General features: G+C 29.2%; 7 protein-coding genes across 7 annotated transcripts; 4 read left to right on the top strand and 3 right to left on the bottom strand.

The window, feature by feature from the left end:
* Positions 1-412: 412 nt before the first annotated feature.
* BX663DRAFT_486060 (G10 protein) lies at positions 413-1,040 on the bottom strand (the record flags this gene model as incomplete). Its single annotated transcript, XM_051524652.1, has 3 exons — positions 413-571; positions 657-844; positions 944-1,040. 3 exons carry the CDS (start codon positions 1,038-1,040, stop codon positions 413-415), a joined length of 444 nt encoding a protein of 147 aa, XP_051383329.1.
* Positions 1,041-1,246: 206 nt separating this feature from the next.
* BX663DRAFT_530969 (mitochondrial carrier domain-containing protein) lies at positions 1,247-2,296 on the top strand (the record flags this gene model as incomplete). Its single annotated transcript, XM_051530352.1, has 2 exons — positions 1,247-1,331; positions 1,464-2,296. The coding sequence occupies 2 exons, from the start codon at positions 1,247-1,249 to the stop codon at positions 2,294-2,296; spliced, it is 918 nt and encodes a 305-aa protein (XP_051383328.1).
* A 141-nt stretch (positions 2,297-2,437) lies between these two features.
* Positions 2,438-3,522, bottom strand: BX663DRAFT_508288 (uncharacterized protein). The gene is made up of 2 exons (XM_051527464.1): positions 3,413-3,522; positions 2,438-3,354 (listed from the first exon to the last, which is right to left on the bottom strand). Exons 1-2 carry the CDS (start codon positions 3,462-3,464, stop codon positions 2,597-2,599), a joined length of 810 nt encoding a protein of 269 aa, XP_051383327.1. The 5' UTR covers positions 3,465-3,522; the 3' UTR covers positions 2,438-2,596.
* Positions 3,523-5,642: 2,120 nt separating this feature from the next.
* BX663DRAFT_508286 (ParB/Sulfiredoxin) lies at positions 5,643-6,319 on the top strand. Its single transcript, XM_051527463.1, has 3 exons — positions 5,643-5,759; positions 5,836-5,958; positions 6,042-6,319. The coding sequence occupies exons 1-3, from the start codon at positions 5,673-5,675 to the stop codon at positions 6,213-6,215; spliced, it is 384 nt and encodes a 127-aa protein (XP_051383326.1). The 5' UTR covers positions 5,643-5,672; the 3' UTR covers positions 6,216-6,319.
* Positions 6,320-6,585: 266 nt separating this feature from the next.
* BX663DRAFT_508281 (uncharacterized protein) lies at positions 6,586-7,995 on the bottom strand. The gene is made up of 8 exons (XM_051527462.1): positions 7,784-7,995; positions 7,620-7,716; positions 7,447-7,543; positions 7,351-7,381; positions 6,989-7,248; positions 6,872-6,920; positions 6,688-6,783; positions 6,586-6,606 (listed from the first exon to the last, which is right to left on the bottom strand). The coding sequence occupies exons 1-7, from the start codon at positions 7,951-7,953 to the stop codon at positions 6,741-6,743; spliced, it is 747 nt and encodes a 248-aa protein (XP_051383325.1). The 5' UTR covers positions 7,954-7,995; the 3' UTR covers positions 6,586-6,606; positions 6,688-6,740.
* Positions 7,996-8,879: 884 nt separating this feature from the next.
* BX663DRAFT_508278 (acyl-CoA dehydrogenase/oxidase) lies at positions 8,880-11,481 on the top strand. Its single transcript, XM_051527461.1, has 5 exons — positions 8,880-9,247; positions 9,340-9,571; positions 9,663-10,736; positions 10,809-11,211; positions 11,283-11,481. Exons 1-5 carry the CDS (start codon positions 8,940-8,942, stop codon positions 11,390-11,392), a joined length of 2,127 nt encoding a protein of 708 aa, XP_051383324.1. The 5' UTR covers positions 8,880-8,939; the 3' UTR covers positions 11,393-11,481.
* An 86-nt stretch (positions 11,482-11,567) lies between these two features.
* On the top strand, positions 11,568-13,040 carry BX663DRAFT_508269 (mitochondrial carrier domain-containing protein). Its single transcript, XM_051527460.1, has 8 exons — positions 11,568-11,690; positions 11,766-11,869; positions 11,947-11,999; positions 12,059-12,138; positions 12,225-12,361; positions 12,451-12,568; positions 12,627-12,786; positions 12,847-13,040. The coding sequence occupies exons 1-8, from the start codon at positions 11,591-11,593 to the stop codon at positions 13,004-13,006; spliced, it is 912 nt and encodes a 303-aa protein (XP_051383323.1). The 5' UTR covers positions 11,568-11,590; the 3' UTR covers positions 13,007-13,040.
* The last annotated feature ends 856 nt before the right edge of the window (positions 13,041-13,896 follow it).

The raw sequence follows: 13,896 nt of genomic DNA, 5'->3' as shown, positions 1-13,896 counted from the left end.
CCAAAAAGAAGGATTTAGAAAAACGAATTTTTAGTTGGACGCATTATGTTTGCAAACAGCTAAATTCAATACAAACAAATAAAGAGCTATAATTAAATACGCTATTCCAATGTATATACACACATCCATATTTACACACTTTGCTTCATATATTTTCATAATATTAAAAATGAATCTGATTTTTCAGAGTAAAAAAGAAAGAAATTAGAGCAAATTAACTACAAGCCTTAAGAGTTAAAACCTATACATGATTACTTTTTTTTTTTTGAATTAGAAGTTTGAGAATATTCTTGTTCCATATACATAAAAACTTAAATATTCCCTTCTTGTTGAGAACCATTTATTGTCTTTATTTGTCTTTTTTTTTTTTCGTTTCTCGCTCTCTCGCTCTCTGTCTCCCTGTCTCTCTTTTTTAATCACCACTTGCACAACCTCTGCAGCCACATAAGACGCATTCTACTATCTTTCCTTCTTCTAACTTTTCTTTTGGTACTCTACAAATACATGTTGTGCCAAAATTTGTATCTTTAGGTTGAATACAACGAAGGCAACATAGTTTTTCAAATCCAGGCTAATATAAAAATATAAAACTGAATACACAAATATATGATACAAAAAAAAAAAAAAAAAAAAATGGCACTTGAATAATATCTTACCTTTTTCCATTTAGCTATAAGATTAGCATCAGCATATTTATTCTTGATCAAATAATCATAAAGTTCTCTAGAAATAATCTTTCTTTTATAATAAAGATCGTAAATATAACGTGAACGTTGATGGTGAATACGAAACACTGGCCACGTACTTTCTACAATACGTTTTCCTTCATGAGATTCATTTTCAACTATGTATATGATTTAAAAAAAAAAAAAAACTTTTTTTTGAATAATTCATCGAAATGTCACTTTTATAATTTGAAAATGAATGTATATTTTTATTTTACCTTCTTTCATTTTTCTTGCAAATTCTTCTAGTGTAGGTTCTATTTCATCGAATCCTGGTGGAGGTCTTTTGGTTCGAGTTGTTCTGATTTTTGGCATTATTTAAACAATTTATGATACACAGAAAAAAAAAAAAGGACAGGACAACTTGGAATAGCCAAAAAAAAAAAAAAAAAAAAAAAAAAGTACAAATGTGATGGAAATGATGACGTTTATGTGCGGGCCGAGAAAACAATGACTACAAAGATTCAGGAGAAACATCTTTTTTTCTCTTTTTGACAGTTTTTCATCTTTATGTTATATAAATGTCGGATAACAATGGAGTTGATGGTTATTATATATTTGCATCAAGTATAGCAGCACTCGTTACAAGAACCATTACACATCCAAGTATATATTTATATAAATACATATATATATATATATTTTTTTTTGCAAAAAAAAAAAAGAAAAAAACATGACTGCTCCAATGTTTATCCATATATATTCGTAGTAATTACTCTATATTATTATTATTATTAGTGGATACAATCAAAATTCGTTTACAAGCATCAACTCTAAATCATAATAACACTAATAAAACAACACTATTTGAAAACTTGAAAACAATTATATTTCCAATTCAAGTTGGAAACAATGACAAGTTGAATCAATTACGGACCTTCACCTCACTCTATCGAGGATTACCCGTTGCTCTCCTATTCTCTGTACCTGCCCTATCAGTCTATCTTTCTTGTTACGAAACGACAAAGCAAACATTATACAATAAATATCAGATCAAAAAAGATGCTGCAGTCAATCATCTAGTTTCGGGTTGCATTGCTGAAATATCAGCTGGTTTATTTTTCACACCAATGGAGGTAATGAAAAATCGCCTTCAGACAACAAACAAAGCAAAGCAAACCTCATTCCTTTCACTCGCTACTCATATGTTGAAATACGAAGGCATAAGAGGATTCTTTAGGGGATATTGGATGAGTTTAGTTGTTTTTATACCTCATTCAGCAACTTATTTCATTACATATGAAAAAATGAAACAATGGATGATTCGTGATGAATCATCAAGAGTCAGTCCAACACTATATATGCTATGCTCTAGTGTAGCAGGTATTACAAGTTGTTTCATATCTACTCCATTAGATATTATTAAGACGAGATGGCAGATATCGGCGGCAGAACATGGAAAAGACTTTAGAGAGGGTCCAATCTCGATTGCAAAACATTTAATTCGATATGAAGGTCGAAATGTATTGATAAGATCGTTATATGCCAATATTGCTTGGGGATTGCCTACAACAGCAATTAGTATGACGATATTTGAAGTTTTAAAAAGAAATAGATATAAATTTGAATGATGAAGATGTATAGAGAATGCATACATATTAGTGTATACCCAAATGCATATATTTATAACATGAAGAATGTAGAAATAAACGTTATTTTATTATTAATTTAAAAAAAAAGGAGGGGGAGGGGGAAGGGGAGAGTGGGAGAACAAAAAAAAAAAAGAAGACACTAAACTAATATATAATTGTTTAGTTTTGTAATTCTAATAAAGAAAAAGGTAGAAGAAGAAGAAGAAAAGGAAAAAAGTCTATTCATTTTTTTTTTGGGGGGAGGGGAGGGGAGGCGAAGGGCAAAAGATAGAAAGATAGTTAAAAAAGAACATAGGCAACTAATGCAGCGACACTAAATGTAGCACCGATACTAACATGAACCAAGTTACCACTATTCTTAGCATTTTGAGCCTTAGCAGAGGGCTTGAGAGAAGAAGTAGCGATAACGATAGGGTTACGATGAAGGTCAGAGGCACCATAAGCCATAGAAAGACTTGCAGCAGAAGCCGAAGCAGAGAGGCTTTGAGAGGCAAGATTAGATTGACTAAAATCAGCAGCTTCAATACTCTCCATTTCTTCTTTGTTGGCGTTTTCTTCAGCCTTTTCCTCTAATTCAGCTTGTGCAAGTTCTTCTGCAGTCTCATCTGTATTCGTATTCTTTTTCAAGTCCTCTTCATTCTCCTTCTCTTTCTTTCCTTTCTTGTTCTTCTTCTTTTTATCCTTCTTTTCTTCTTCTTTGCCTTCTTCGTTCTCTTGAATGTCAACTTCATTTTCCTTAGCATCAGTATCATTTTCCTGAACATCAGCATCAATCTCTTGAGCGTCAGCATCAACATCAGCATCAGCGTCAGCGTCAGCGTCAGCGTCAGCATCAACATCATTTTCTTGTTCTTCCAACTCATTTTCTTGCAAATCTACGTCATTTTCTTCATCTTTTCCAACATCATTCTCAGCATCCACTTTTGTAACTTTGACACCCATCTTTTCAAGCATGGAAAGAGGAGCAACATGTGTACCTCTGTTAGCATCAGAAGAAATATCATTAACAGTAGAATCAACAGAAGCTACGGCATGAACTATAAAAATAGATGATTAATTTATAACCTTTCCTATATCTCTATCGATATGCTTTACCTTGAACCATAAGGGTTGCAATAGCAAGAGTAAGAATGGTTTTAGTGTGCATTTTTATTAAATTAAAAAGAGAGAGTGAGAGAAATAGAAAAAAGAAAAGTAAAAAGTAAAAAGATATACAGAAAAAAGAAAGAGAAAAAGAGAGATATTAAATGCTGCTTCTCTCTTTCTCTTTCTCGTTCTCTCTCTCTCTCTTTTTTTTTTTTTTTTAATGGGTGAAATCGATAGATATTTATTTGTGTATACTGTGGCATGTTGTTGTCTAATTCATTTAGATAAGTTTAGATTTAAACAGATGAAATTTGTACGTTATAAATCGATAAGATATAATTGGATAGAATATACATATTTTTGTCTTAATAATATAGAAAGTCTATCTTGAATTGATCTATTATGCATATCATTTAAAACCTAAGGGGGCTCAAATAAAAGGATTCATACTAGAGACAATGACGCGAACTTGCTTCTCTATTATGAATTAGTTGAAATTCATATAAATAGTATTTTATTTTTTTATTTCAATATAGGATAAGGGAAGATAGATTCTCTTCAACACAATGAAAGGTTCTAGAATTGCCTTTATTTTGGATTTTCAAGCCGTTTTATGGGTAGTATCATTGGCTGATATTGTTTATAATAATAATAAGTTAGTGTGAATAAACAATTCAAATAACATTTTTGTTGAAATGTAAGTGGGTTATAAAATAAATATAAGTTTGATAAAAAAAGGGTAAACTTTTATATTGTTTACCAAGACAATTTCAATTATCTTTTGGTACTATTATTTCAAAGATATTGATTGACGTATCAATATTATAGTCTCTCTTGTTGAAAGATATGAATTCAATGGGTGGTGGTGGTGATGAATATAGATACTTTATATGTATATACATATAATATTTTTTTTTTTTTACGCTTAACTTGAAATGATAATACATAAATATCTGTTTTATCAGGTAAACCGGTCCAAATGAGTTGAGAATAGGCTTGTAAATATTTACAAAAAATTAAATTAAAGCCGGTCAGTAGAGTAAAGAATGTATCAAGCGTATAGAGTAAAGAATAAATAAATAGCTTGAAAAAAAAAATTTGATAAAACTCCTATTAAAACATTTCCACTACGATCAGGAACTTTTCAATAGATAAGAGTAGTATGATATAAAGAAAGAAGGAATCTATCTATATGTTTGAAATCATCATTATTCTCACTACATTTGTCTATACTTATTACCCTTGATGGATGATAAAACGTTTCAGACTTTACTGCTGAATCCAACAAACGTAATTTGAGGTGATATAGGCGTTATAATACCCAAGATTATTAATCATGTCTATCTTCTTCAGATAAAGATGAAGGCACTATAAGCTAATTTAAAAAAAATAAAATAAAATTTATTAGGTTTCATAAACAATTTCCTACAACGGACATATATACAGCTTAGAAGCAATCGTTCTGTTCTTCTTTATCGGATAAAGATGACCTGATGAAGTGTTAATTTTTGTCATTATTTACTTTTCGTACGATAGCCTTTATTTATATATATATATATATATATTTTTAAAGAAGTAGCTTGGATAGACTAAATTGAAAAAAAAAAAGAACGCGAATACTATCACTTTTATACATATTATTATTGTTTGAGGATTTAAGCGCTATACATAAAAAAAAAAAAAAAAAAAAAAAAAAAAAAAAAAAAGGGGGAAGGAGAAAAGTTTTATATGTTCATCAAAGCCTTTCAAATTTATGTATGGATAACAAACAGTATAAAATTCATCGCATTTTTCTTAAAAGATTTTTATCTTATTCAATAGATAATCTATATCATAGATCAGATAAACGTATACATACACGTTGTTAATAATACCATTCTTTTTAATATATGGAATAAAAAAGTAACAACATTAACACAAATTGTTTTCATCAATAATAATTGATAGTTCGCGTTTACCAAGTACTACTACTACTACTATTATTATTATTATTATAGAATCACATTACTACCACTACTAATAATAATAATTACGATTCTTATTCTCTTCTATAATTAGTTCACCTAACACTATTTTTTTTTTTTTGTTTTACCAATCAGCAAATAAAATTCATTTTTACGAAGTATTCATATAATTGGTTAATGCACATAAACATGCCACTTTTTAGACTGTTCAGTTTTCTGAATTTTAATAATAATCATTATTATGTAATAGAATGAGTATAAAAGAAGAAAATTCGTTTCTATTAACTTTGATCTTTTCAAATTGAATGATAAAACAGATTATTAAAAGAAGAATGACTACTCAAGTGAGAGAATACGACAACTTTTCAATTCATGGTAATTCTATTAAAGAGGTAAATATATATATATATGTATAATATAGATATTCGGACAACATACAAATTAAGTAAAACTGTTATGTATGAAAAGGTATATGATGTTCCAATGTCTGTTATCAATCGACCTATTCCTTCTCTATTAGATAGAGAGAAAGTAGAGTTAATGAAAGAAGTATTAAAGAACCCAGAAACAGAAAAGGAATTGACACCTATTGTAAGTGAATAGAATACACATTCAGATATATAAAAAAGGAAGAAGGGGAAAAGCTTTATTTATTTATTTATCATATTGTATAGGATGTTCATCATGTCACTTATAAAGGTCAAGATTATTATTTTGCCTTTGGCGGATGTCATCGTTGGGCAGCGAATAAAGAATTAGGAAGAGAAACGATTAGAGCAAAATTAATTGATACACCACCTAGTATTATTACAACTTATTTGGGTTCATCTTCACCCTTCAAAAACTAATAATAATCTTTGTATATATGCGTATATTAATTATTACTTGAAAAAAACAAAAACAAAAAACAAATTGTAAATAAATAAATAAATAAATATATTTATTATATAAACTTCTTTGGATTTGTTTTTAATCTGTCATTTTCAGTGGGACAATACAAGGGTAGAGCTGCATTGAAAGTTATTTTGTCTTGTATTTTTTCATTTTTAGACAAGAACATTTGATTCCATAGTAATCTTGAAAAATAACTGTATCCAATCATATTAGGATGATATCCGTCAATGTTACTGAAAAACAGAAAAAAAAAAAATAGAAAAACAGAAAAAAAAATCAGATAAGATCTTGAATGTTTTCAAATAATAATAACAATAATAATAGAAACCTTAATGCAGTATAGGGTATAGTTGATATAATTGTATTCATGGGTTGATAAACAATAGCTATATTTTTTGTCGACCGTCTTCCATTATTTAATATAGGCTCAAGTAAATCTTGAAGATATGAGTTACTACTAAAGTCTTCTGCTATCTCGATTAAAGCTTTATTATATAATTCGATTTGATCTTTGACAAAAGTAATTCCATAATCAGGCTGAGTACAACAATAGCATTCATAACTTTGTATGTTAACATCTTCATCTTTGAAATTCTTTTTATATTTAGGTGCTTGTCTTTGAACTAAATTCATCAATTCACTATTCTGTGATAAGCCAACTATCATTATATATATATATATATCAATCAAATTGATTTATAAACGTCATATATAATGGAAGTCTTACCAAGATTAATAAACGTATAATCTATATTATCTATTAATTTTTCTATCGTTGATTTCATATTTTTTTTAAATGTATCTATATTTTTTCCAGGTAGGCACGAGACAGAGACATCGTTACTACCAATAAAGATATTGATCAATTTCCATTTATTTGCTAAGGATGTCCCTTCTCCGAGATATTCTGTCAAATAGTCGACTTGTTCCGATAATTCTTGACTTGTTGCTCCTGATTGAGCTGCATTTAAAACATCTATTTCAGGACTATATAAAAATAGATATAAAAAAGAAAAATGGTTATTATTGGCAGTGTATATTTATATACAAATATGTATATATATACAAATATAAATATATATATATTACTCATGATGCGCATTCAAACAAAAGAAGGTCTCTATAAAGTTATATGTAATTAAACACATATTCACAAAAAAAAAGAAACCATATATTTAAATTTACCTTGACATAATCTTGCTGGTTTCTGACCTATTGAAGCACCATATACATCTGCATTAAAGTGTTTAACATATTTCGCCACAGAAGGTGCATCCGGATCCTACACAAGAAAATAGTGAGTGATTAGACCCAGATTTAACAAATAAGTATATGTGTATACATATTAAATTACATACCCCACCCATAAACCAACTCACACCTCGATATTCTATAATTTGATCTCGAGCAACATATGTTGTATTAATATTCTTAGCTAGCATACCAGCTGTAATACTATAGATAGAATAAGAGTCAGATTATAGATGGTCTTTTTTTTTTATTATTATATAGTTGCCTTTACCTATCGCCTAAGGCTGCTATCACTTCTATATCATCAATTCTTAAATCATCCACACTAACTGATCTCTGAAATCTAGGAGTCAATTTGGGACAATCATCAATAGATATGACTTCAATTGGTTTTACGCCACTAAAAAATAATAGCAGAGAAAAAAAATAAACAAATTTCATAATTTCTCCTTCAAAAATACATATATGAATATGTATATAAATATATATATATATAAAAAAGAAAGATAAAATGAAATGGAAATAGCCTTATTTTTTTTCTTCTTCTATGTCCTCCTCCTTTTTTTTTTTTTTCTGTTTATTATTTTCTTTCCCTTACATGTTTCTCCTTAAGCTTTATCATATATAATAAAAAAAAAAGTTGTATCTAATTTTAGGGAGAATATTAGATTATTTGACGTTTATTATATCAAATAGTATAGATCCTATATATATGACGTGTCATGTAAACAATTTATATGAAAATAGTATACTCAACTATTCATATTGTATATTCATCATGCTGCTAAAGATAAGAATATAATTGCTTAATGGTAGTTGTCATAAAACTTTAAAGATTTACAACCTGCATGATAACTGAAACTTTGATCATTTCAATTCTACTAAATAGTATTATCAAAGTTGTATAATAAGCAAAAGAATGGGAAAAAAAAAAGAACACTCTTTATTGACAAGTAATTCCTTGTATAAATAAACTCAATATATGATTATTCGTTTATCATTAGGCTTCTTCTCCTTTTATTATATATACATTCATACAAATATGTATATTTTCTTCCAATAATGAACTGCTAGTCATATCCAATAATATACTCTACATAATGTTACATAAATAGCTTTTAAAGTCAAATGACCGATATACAAAAGAAGATAGCCTCTTCTTATTTCTTCACATGTTTACGTAGCATATAATATGGATTCGTATAATAATGGGTGGGAAATTAATAATACATCTGTATATACTTAACCTGTCAGCCTAAACTGGCCTTATTAGTATACTTATTCTCTAGACAGTGTGTAACATTAAGACTATAAAACCATTCTTTATAATTATTATTATTTTCTCTTTTTTATTCTAATAGTAATTCCTTTCTTCCTCCTCCTCCTCCCCCCAAACCCACACGTTATTTTATAAAGAAAACATCATTATGACAGGGATTCCATTATGCGAATCCAAAGATCCACAAGCAAAGGCTGCACTTGCTCGACTTGATCAAATAAAACGTCAATTAAATTTATCTCCTTCACCCATCTCACGTCAGGCACCGATAGATATGATGGAGGAAAGAGCAGCTGCTGAATTTAATATTGATGCCTTGGCCATCTTTTGGGCTGGTGGCTCTAAACGTTATAAACTTGTTAAAGAGGCTTATGAATTTATTAAAAATGATCCAGAGTTGGTCGTTCAGCCTCCTCGAAATTTTTTAGAACTTTCAAGAGATGAACTGCGTGAATTGTAAGTCAACGGAAGAAAAAACAAAAAAAAGAAGAAGGAGAAAAGAAGGAGTGATTATATAGATATATATTTTTATATTTATATAAATATAGTACAATGGGCCAAATTTTCAGAGTCGTTCAAGTTATACAAGAAATAGAAGATAAGGAATTAGCTCAAGAAATTGCAATAGCTACTAATATTTATTCAGAAAGTTTTTCAATGCGTTTCTACGTACATGAATATCTTTTCCGTAATGTAATCCAAATGCTTGGAAATAAAGAACAACAAGACCGATATCATGATGATATTTCAAACTATAGAATCCTTGGTTGTTTTGCAATGGTATTCCTTTCTCTCTCTCTCTTTTTTTTTTTTTTTTTTTTTTTTTTTTTTTTTAACCACCATTTTAATTTATTATTATTATATAAACAAGACTGAATTAGGTCATAGTTCTGCTTTACGTGATATTGAAACAACAGCAACTTATGATATATCGACAGATGAATTTATCATCAATTCACCTAATTTGACTTCAACTAAATGGTGGATTGGTATGGCTGGACAAACAGCTACACATACAGTAGTGATAGCACAAACCATCATTCACGGTAAAAATGTAGGTCTCAATTGGTTTGTTGTTCAACTTCGAAGCAAATATACAGGTGAATTAGAGCCTGGTATTCAAGCTGGAGATATAGGACATAAAGTAGGACGTCATGGACTTGATAATGGATGGATTCAATTTCGTGAAAAACGTATACCACGACAGGATATGCTCTCTAGATGGACAAGTGTAGATCGTCATGGAGATTATAGACCTGCACCTAACCCTGCCATTATGTATGCTACCCTTATCCCAGAACGTCTCTCACTTGTTACTGGTACAACTCAATCGATCACACAGGCCTTAACGATTGCTACACGATATAGTATCGTGCGACGACAGGGGCATAAGAATCAACAAATCATGGATTATCAGTCTCATTATGTAAAATTAATACCAGCGATTGCCTTTATGTACATGGTTAGATCAACAGCAGACGTATTGAATGAACAATTTGAAATCTTGACAGCAGGTGGGGAGATGGAACCGATGGTTTATTTAAATTATATGGGTGAGATGCATGCGATATCAGCTAGTCTTAAGGGTTTTGCAGGTTGGTATGCTACCGATATCTTGGAAACCTGTCGACGCAGCTGTGGGGGGCATGCCTACTCTGCTTATAATAATATTGGAAACATCATTAGTGATTGGGGGGTAATGACAACAGGGGGCGGAGATAATGTCGTACTTTTACAGCAAACAACACGATACCTCTTACATCGACTTGAACAAAGTATGGACTATGATGAATATCCTGATTTACAATTTAAAGGCTCTTCCATCTACATAAAACATGCCAAACGTTATCTTGAAAATAAAGTATGGACATCCAATGATGCTTCAGATTGTTTAAAAGATTTTGCTCTTATTCAAGAGACAATGAATACTATTTTAGTTAAACGAGTAAGTTTATATATATATATATATATCTTTTCTAAACATCATGACACTATAATATACATATACATATCCTAGTTGTACAGTATTCAACAAGCCCTTAAGAATCATCATTCTACTTCAAATGATATATTGCTTGAATCTGTCCGTATTGCTGAATTGCATTGTGCAGCATTTTTATTTTCTGTATGTGCAGAAAAATATGGTCAGGCTATAGGTACAGCTGGTATTGAACCTACTGTATTAGCTATAATGAAAAAATTAACTGCTTTATGGGGTATTCATACACTCTTTACTTATGCTGATCAAGGATTCAAAGAAGGTTATTTTCAACCTGATCAAATTAATAGCATTGAAAAGACTTATCTTGAATTATGTAAATCATTGCGTAAACAAGTGATTGGACTTACAGATGGTTTTGGATTTCCTGATTTTATACTTAAAGCACCCATTGCTAAATATGATGGTGATATCTATCAAAGTAATTTTTTTTTTTTCAAAAGAAATAAGTATTGAAGTTTTAAAAACACTTATATACTATTATATAATTAGCTTATATTGATACACTTCTTACTGCTCCTAAAAGTACAGGTATTCCTTCCTATCATGCCAAGTATATCAAGCCATTGACAGAACGTGAAAATTCAAGTATTTTAAAATAGTAATGAATTTATGCTTTAAATTCAATATGGAAATTATTTAAATAAAATAAAATAATTGATCTTTTCTATAACCGTCACAACGGTAATAAGTTTTTTTTTTTTTTTTTTTTTTTTTTTTTTTTTTTTTTTTTTTTTTTTTTTTTTTTTTAAAAAATCTTATCTTTTTTTTTTTTTTTTTTTTTTTTTTTCATATATAAAATGGAGGCTTTCATATTAGAAGAAAAGAAACCTTTGATACCGAAACTTGCTCAGGATCTGATTGCTGGTACAGTTGGTGGCTGGGCTCAAGTTGTAGTTGGTAGTTTAATTTTATTTTATTTTTGACATCTTACAACATTTCTTAGAGATCTAACTTAATTCAACAAAAAAATAGGTCATCCTGCTGACACTATTAAAGTTCGTTTACAAACACAGCCTTCTCCACCTATTTATAATGGTGCTATGGACTGTATTCGTAAACTTGTAAAAGAAGAAGGTGTAAGTATATTGAAAAAAAAATATTTGTAGATATGTACTTTAAATCAAATCAAATCAAATAAAATAAAATAAAATAGGTACAAGGTCTTTATAGAGGTGTAACTTCTCCCCTTGCTGGCATTGGTTTCTGGTAAGATTTAAACAAGTTTGAATTAGCCATTTATTTATATATCTATTTTCTTGATTTAGTAATGCAATTATGTTTATGGCAAATGGTTGGTCAAGGCGTATTTTACAAAATGGAGACGATAAAAAGACTTTATCTATTTGTAAGTTCTATAAAAAGGTCCATTTCCCCCTCCTTCTTCTTCGTCTTTTCTTACTCATATTTCTTTTCTATATGTATCTATTTTAGTTGAAATTGGTGTTGCAGGGTCTTTTGCAGGAACGGTGATGGCCTTTCTTAATTGTCCTATTGAGTTATTGAAAGTTAAATTACAAACTCAGGATCCAAAAGGATTTATAAATGCTCAAGGAAGACATGAACCTGCTGTAAGTTCTATTTATAAGCTATACAAATATAAATATGTATATGTGTATCTATCTATATATATATATATCTATATTAATTCCTGTATTAGTATAGAGGTGTTCTTGATTGTGGTATTCGTACTGTTCGTGCCCAAGGATTTATGGGTATTTATCGTGGTATGGGAGTTACATTATTAAGAGATACGCCTAGTTACTTTTCTTATTTTGGTAAGTATAGACATATATATATATATTTATGTATATTATACTTATTTGATATGTCAAGTTGCCTATGAGGGTTTAAAACGTTTATTTCAAAATATGAAGAAGGATGGAGAATTAGGTAATTTTGAATTATTAATGGCAGGTGGTTTATCTGGATTTGCTGCATGGATTCCTGCTTATCCACAAGATGTTATCAAAAGCAATTATCAAAACGATATTCGGTAAGAATAAACAAATAAATAAGTATTTATATTTCTTATTTATTCATTCAATCAAATAAGTTATAAATCACTCGGTCAAGTTGTCAAGACATTATATAGATCTGCTGGACCCAAGGCGTTTGTAAATGGTTTAGGGCCTACACTTGTAAGAGCATTCCCTGCTAATGCAGCTACTTTCTATGCTTATGAAATGGCTATGGATGTAATGAAACGATTCTAAGTTATTATATTATGTAAAAAAAAAAAAAAAAAAAAAAAAAAAATACCTTTATTATTAGAGAGATGATGTAATTTACTATTTGTTCACGTCATACTATTTAGTATAGTAGTAACAAACGTATATCGTCATCCTATAATTTATTAAAAATAATACAAGTCTATTTATGTAATTATATAACCTACCTGTCATTGTTTATATTTAGAATATAAGGTTTTTTTAGACATGTGTTACATATCAAGCAACCACTACTGTACTGTTGTTATCATTTTAACAGTAAAAGAGAGAGAGAGAGTGTGTGTGTGTGTGTATGTTTATTAATCATAATTGTTATTATTGTTTATGATAGTCTTATTTCATGATGAAAACCCTCACTCTACACACACCCTATACACACACATACCTCCCTTTTTTTTTATTATTTAGACTATTCTCAAAACTACTTGAATAGTTCTTGTTATATGTCATGATCAGTTTACGATAAAAAAACAAAAAGTTTGAGATCAAGAATGAATATAGTAATAATAATCAATAAATTACACCGTAAAGTGTATGAAAAAAGTAATAGACTTTATTCACAAAATGATACTGAATTTTTTTTTTGTTCTTAACAAAAGGATTTCAACAAGCTACTTATTAAAAAAAGGGGAGGGGAAAGGCTTTATTTATCTTTGCAAAAGCTTTATAAAAGAATAAACTGAAAAAAGTAGCACATGTGTTTAGAGATCTAAGAGATTTACTATTTTCTCTCCTCACTCACTCACTTACTAGTACTATGTATTGATCTTCAATCACGACTGTTTGTTTGAGTGTGACTATCTTTAACAATAGTTGTAATAAACTATTACTTTTTATAATGGTTTATATATCATTCCAATGACAAAAAAAAAACT

Source organism: Cokeromyces recurvatus (genome assembly GCF_025118155.1).
Source record: "Cokeromyces recurvatus strain NRRL 2243 chromosome Unknown BX663scaffold_11, whole genome shotgun sequence".
Classification (NCBI taxonomy): Eukaryota; Fungi; Mucoromycota; class Mucoromycetes; order Mucorales; family Mucoraceae; genus Cokeromyces; species Cokeromyces recurvatus.
The sequence above is the reverse complement of the archived record's forward strand: the minus strand, read 5'-3'. Positions and strand labels throughout refer to the sequence as shown.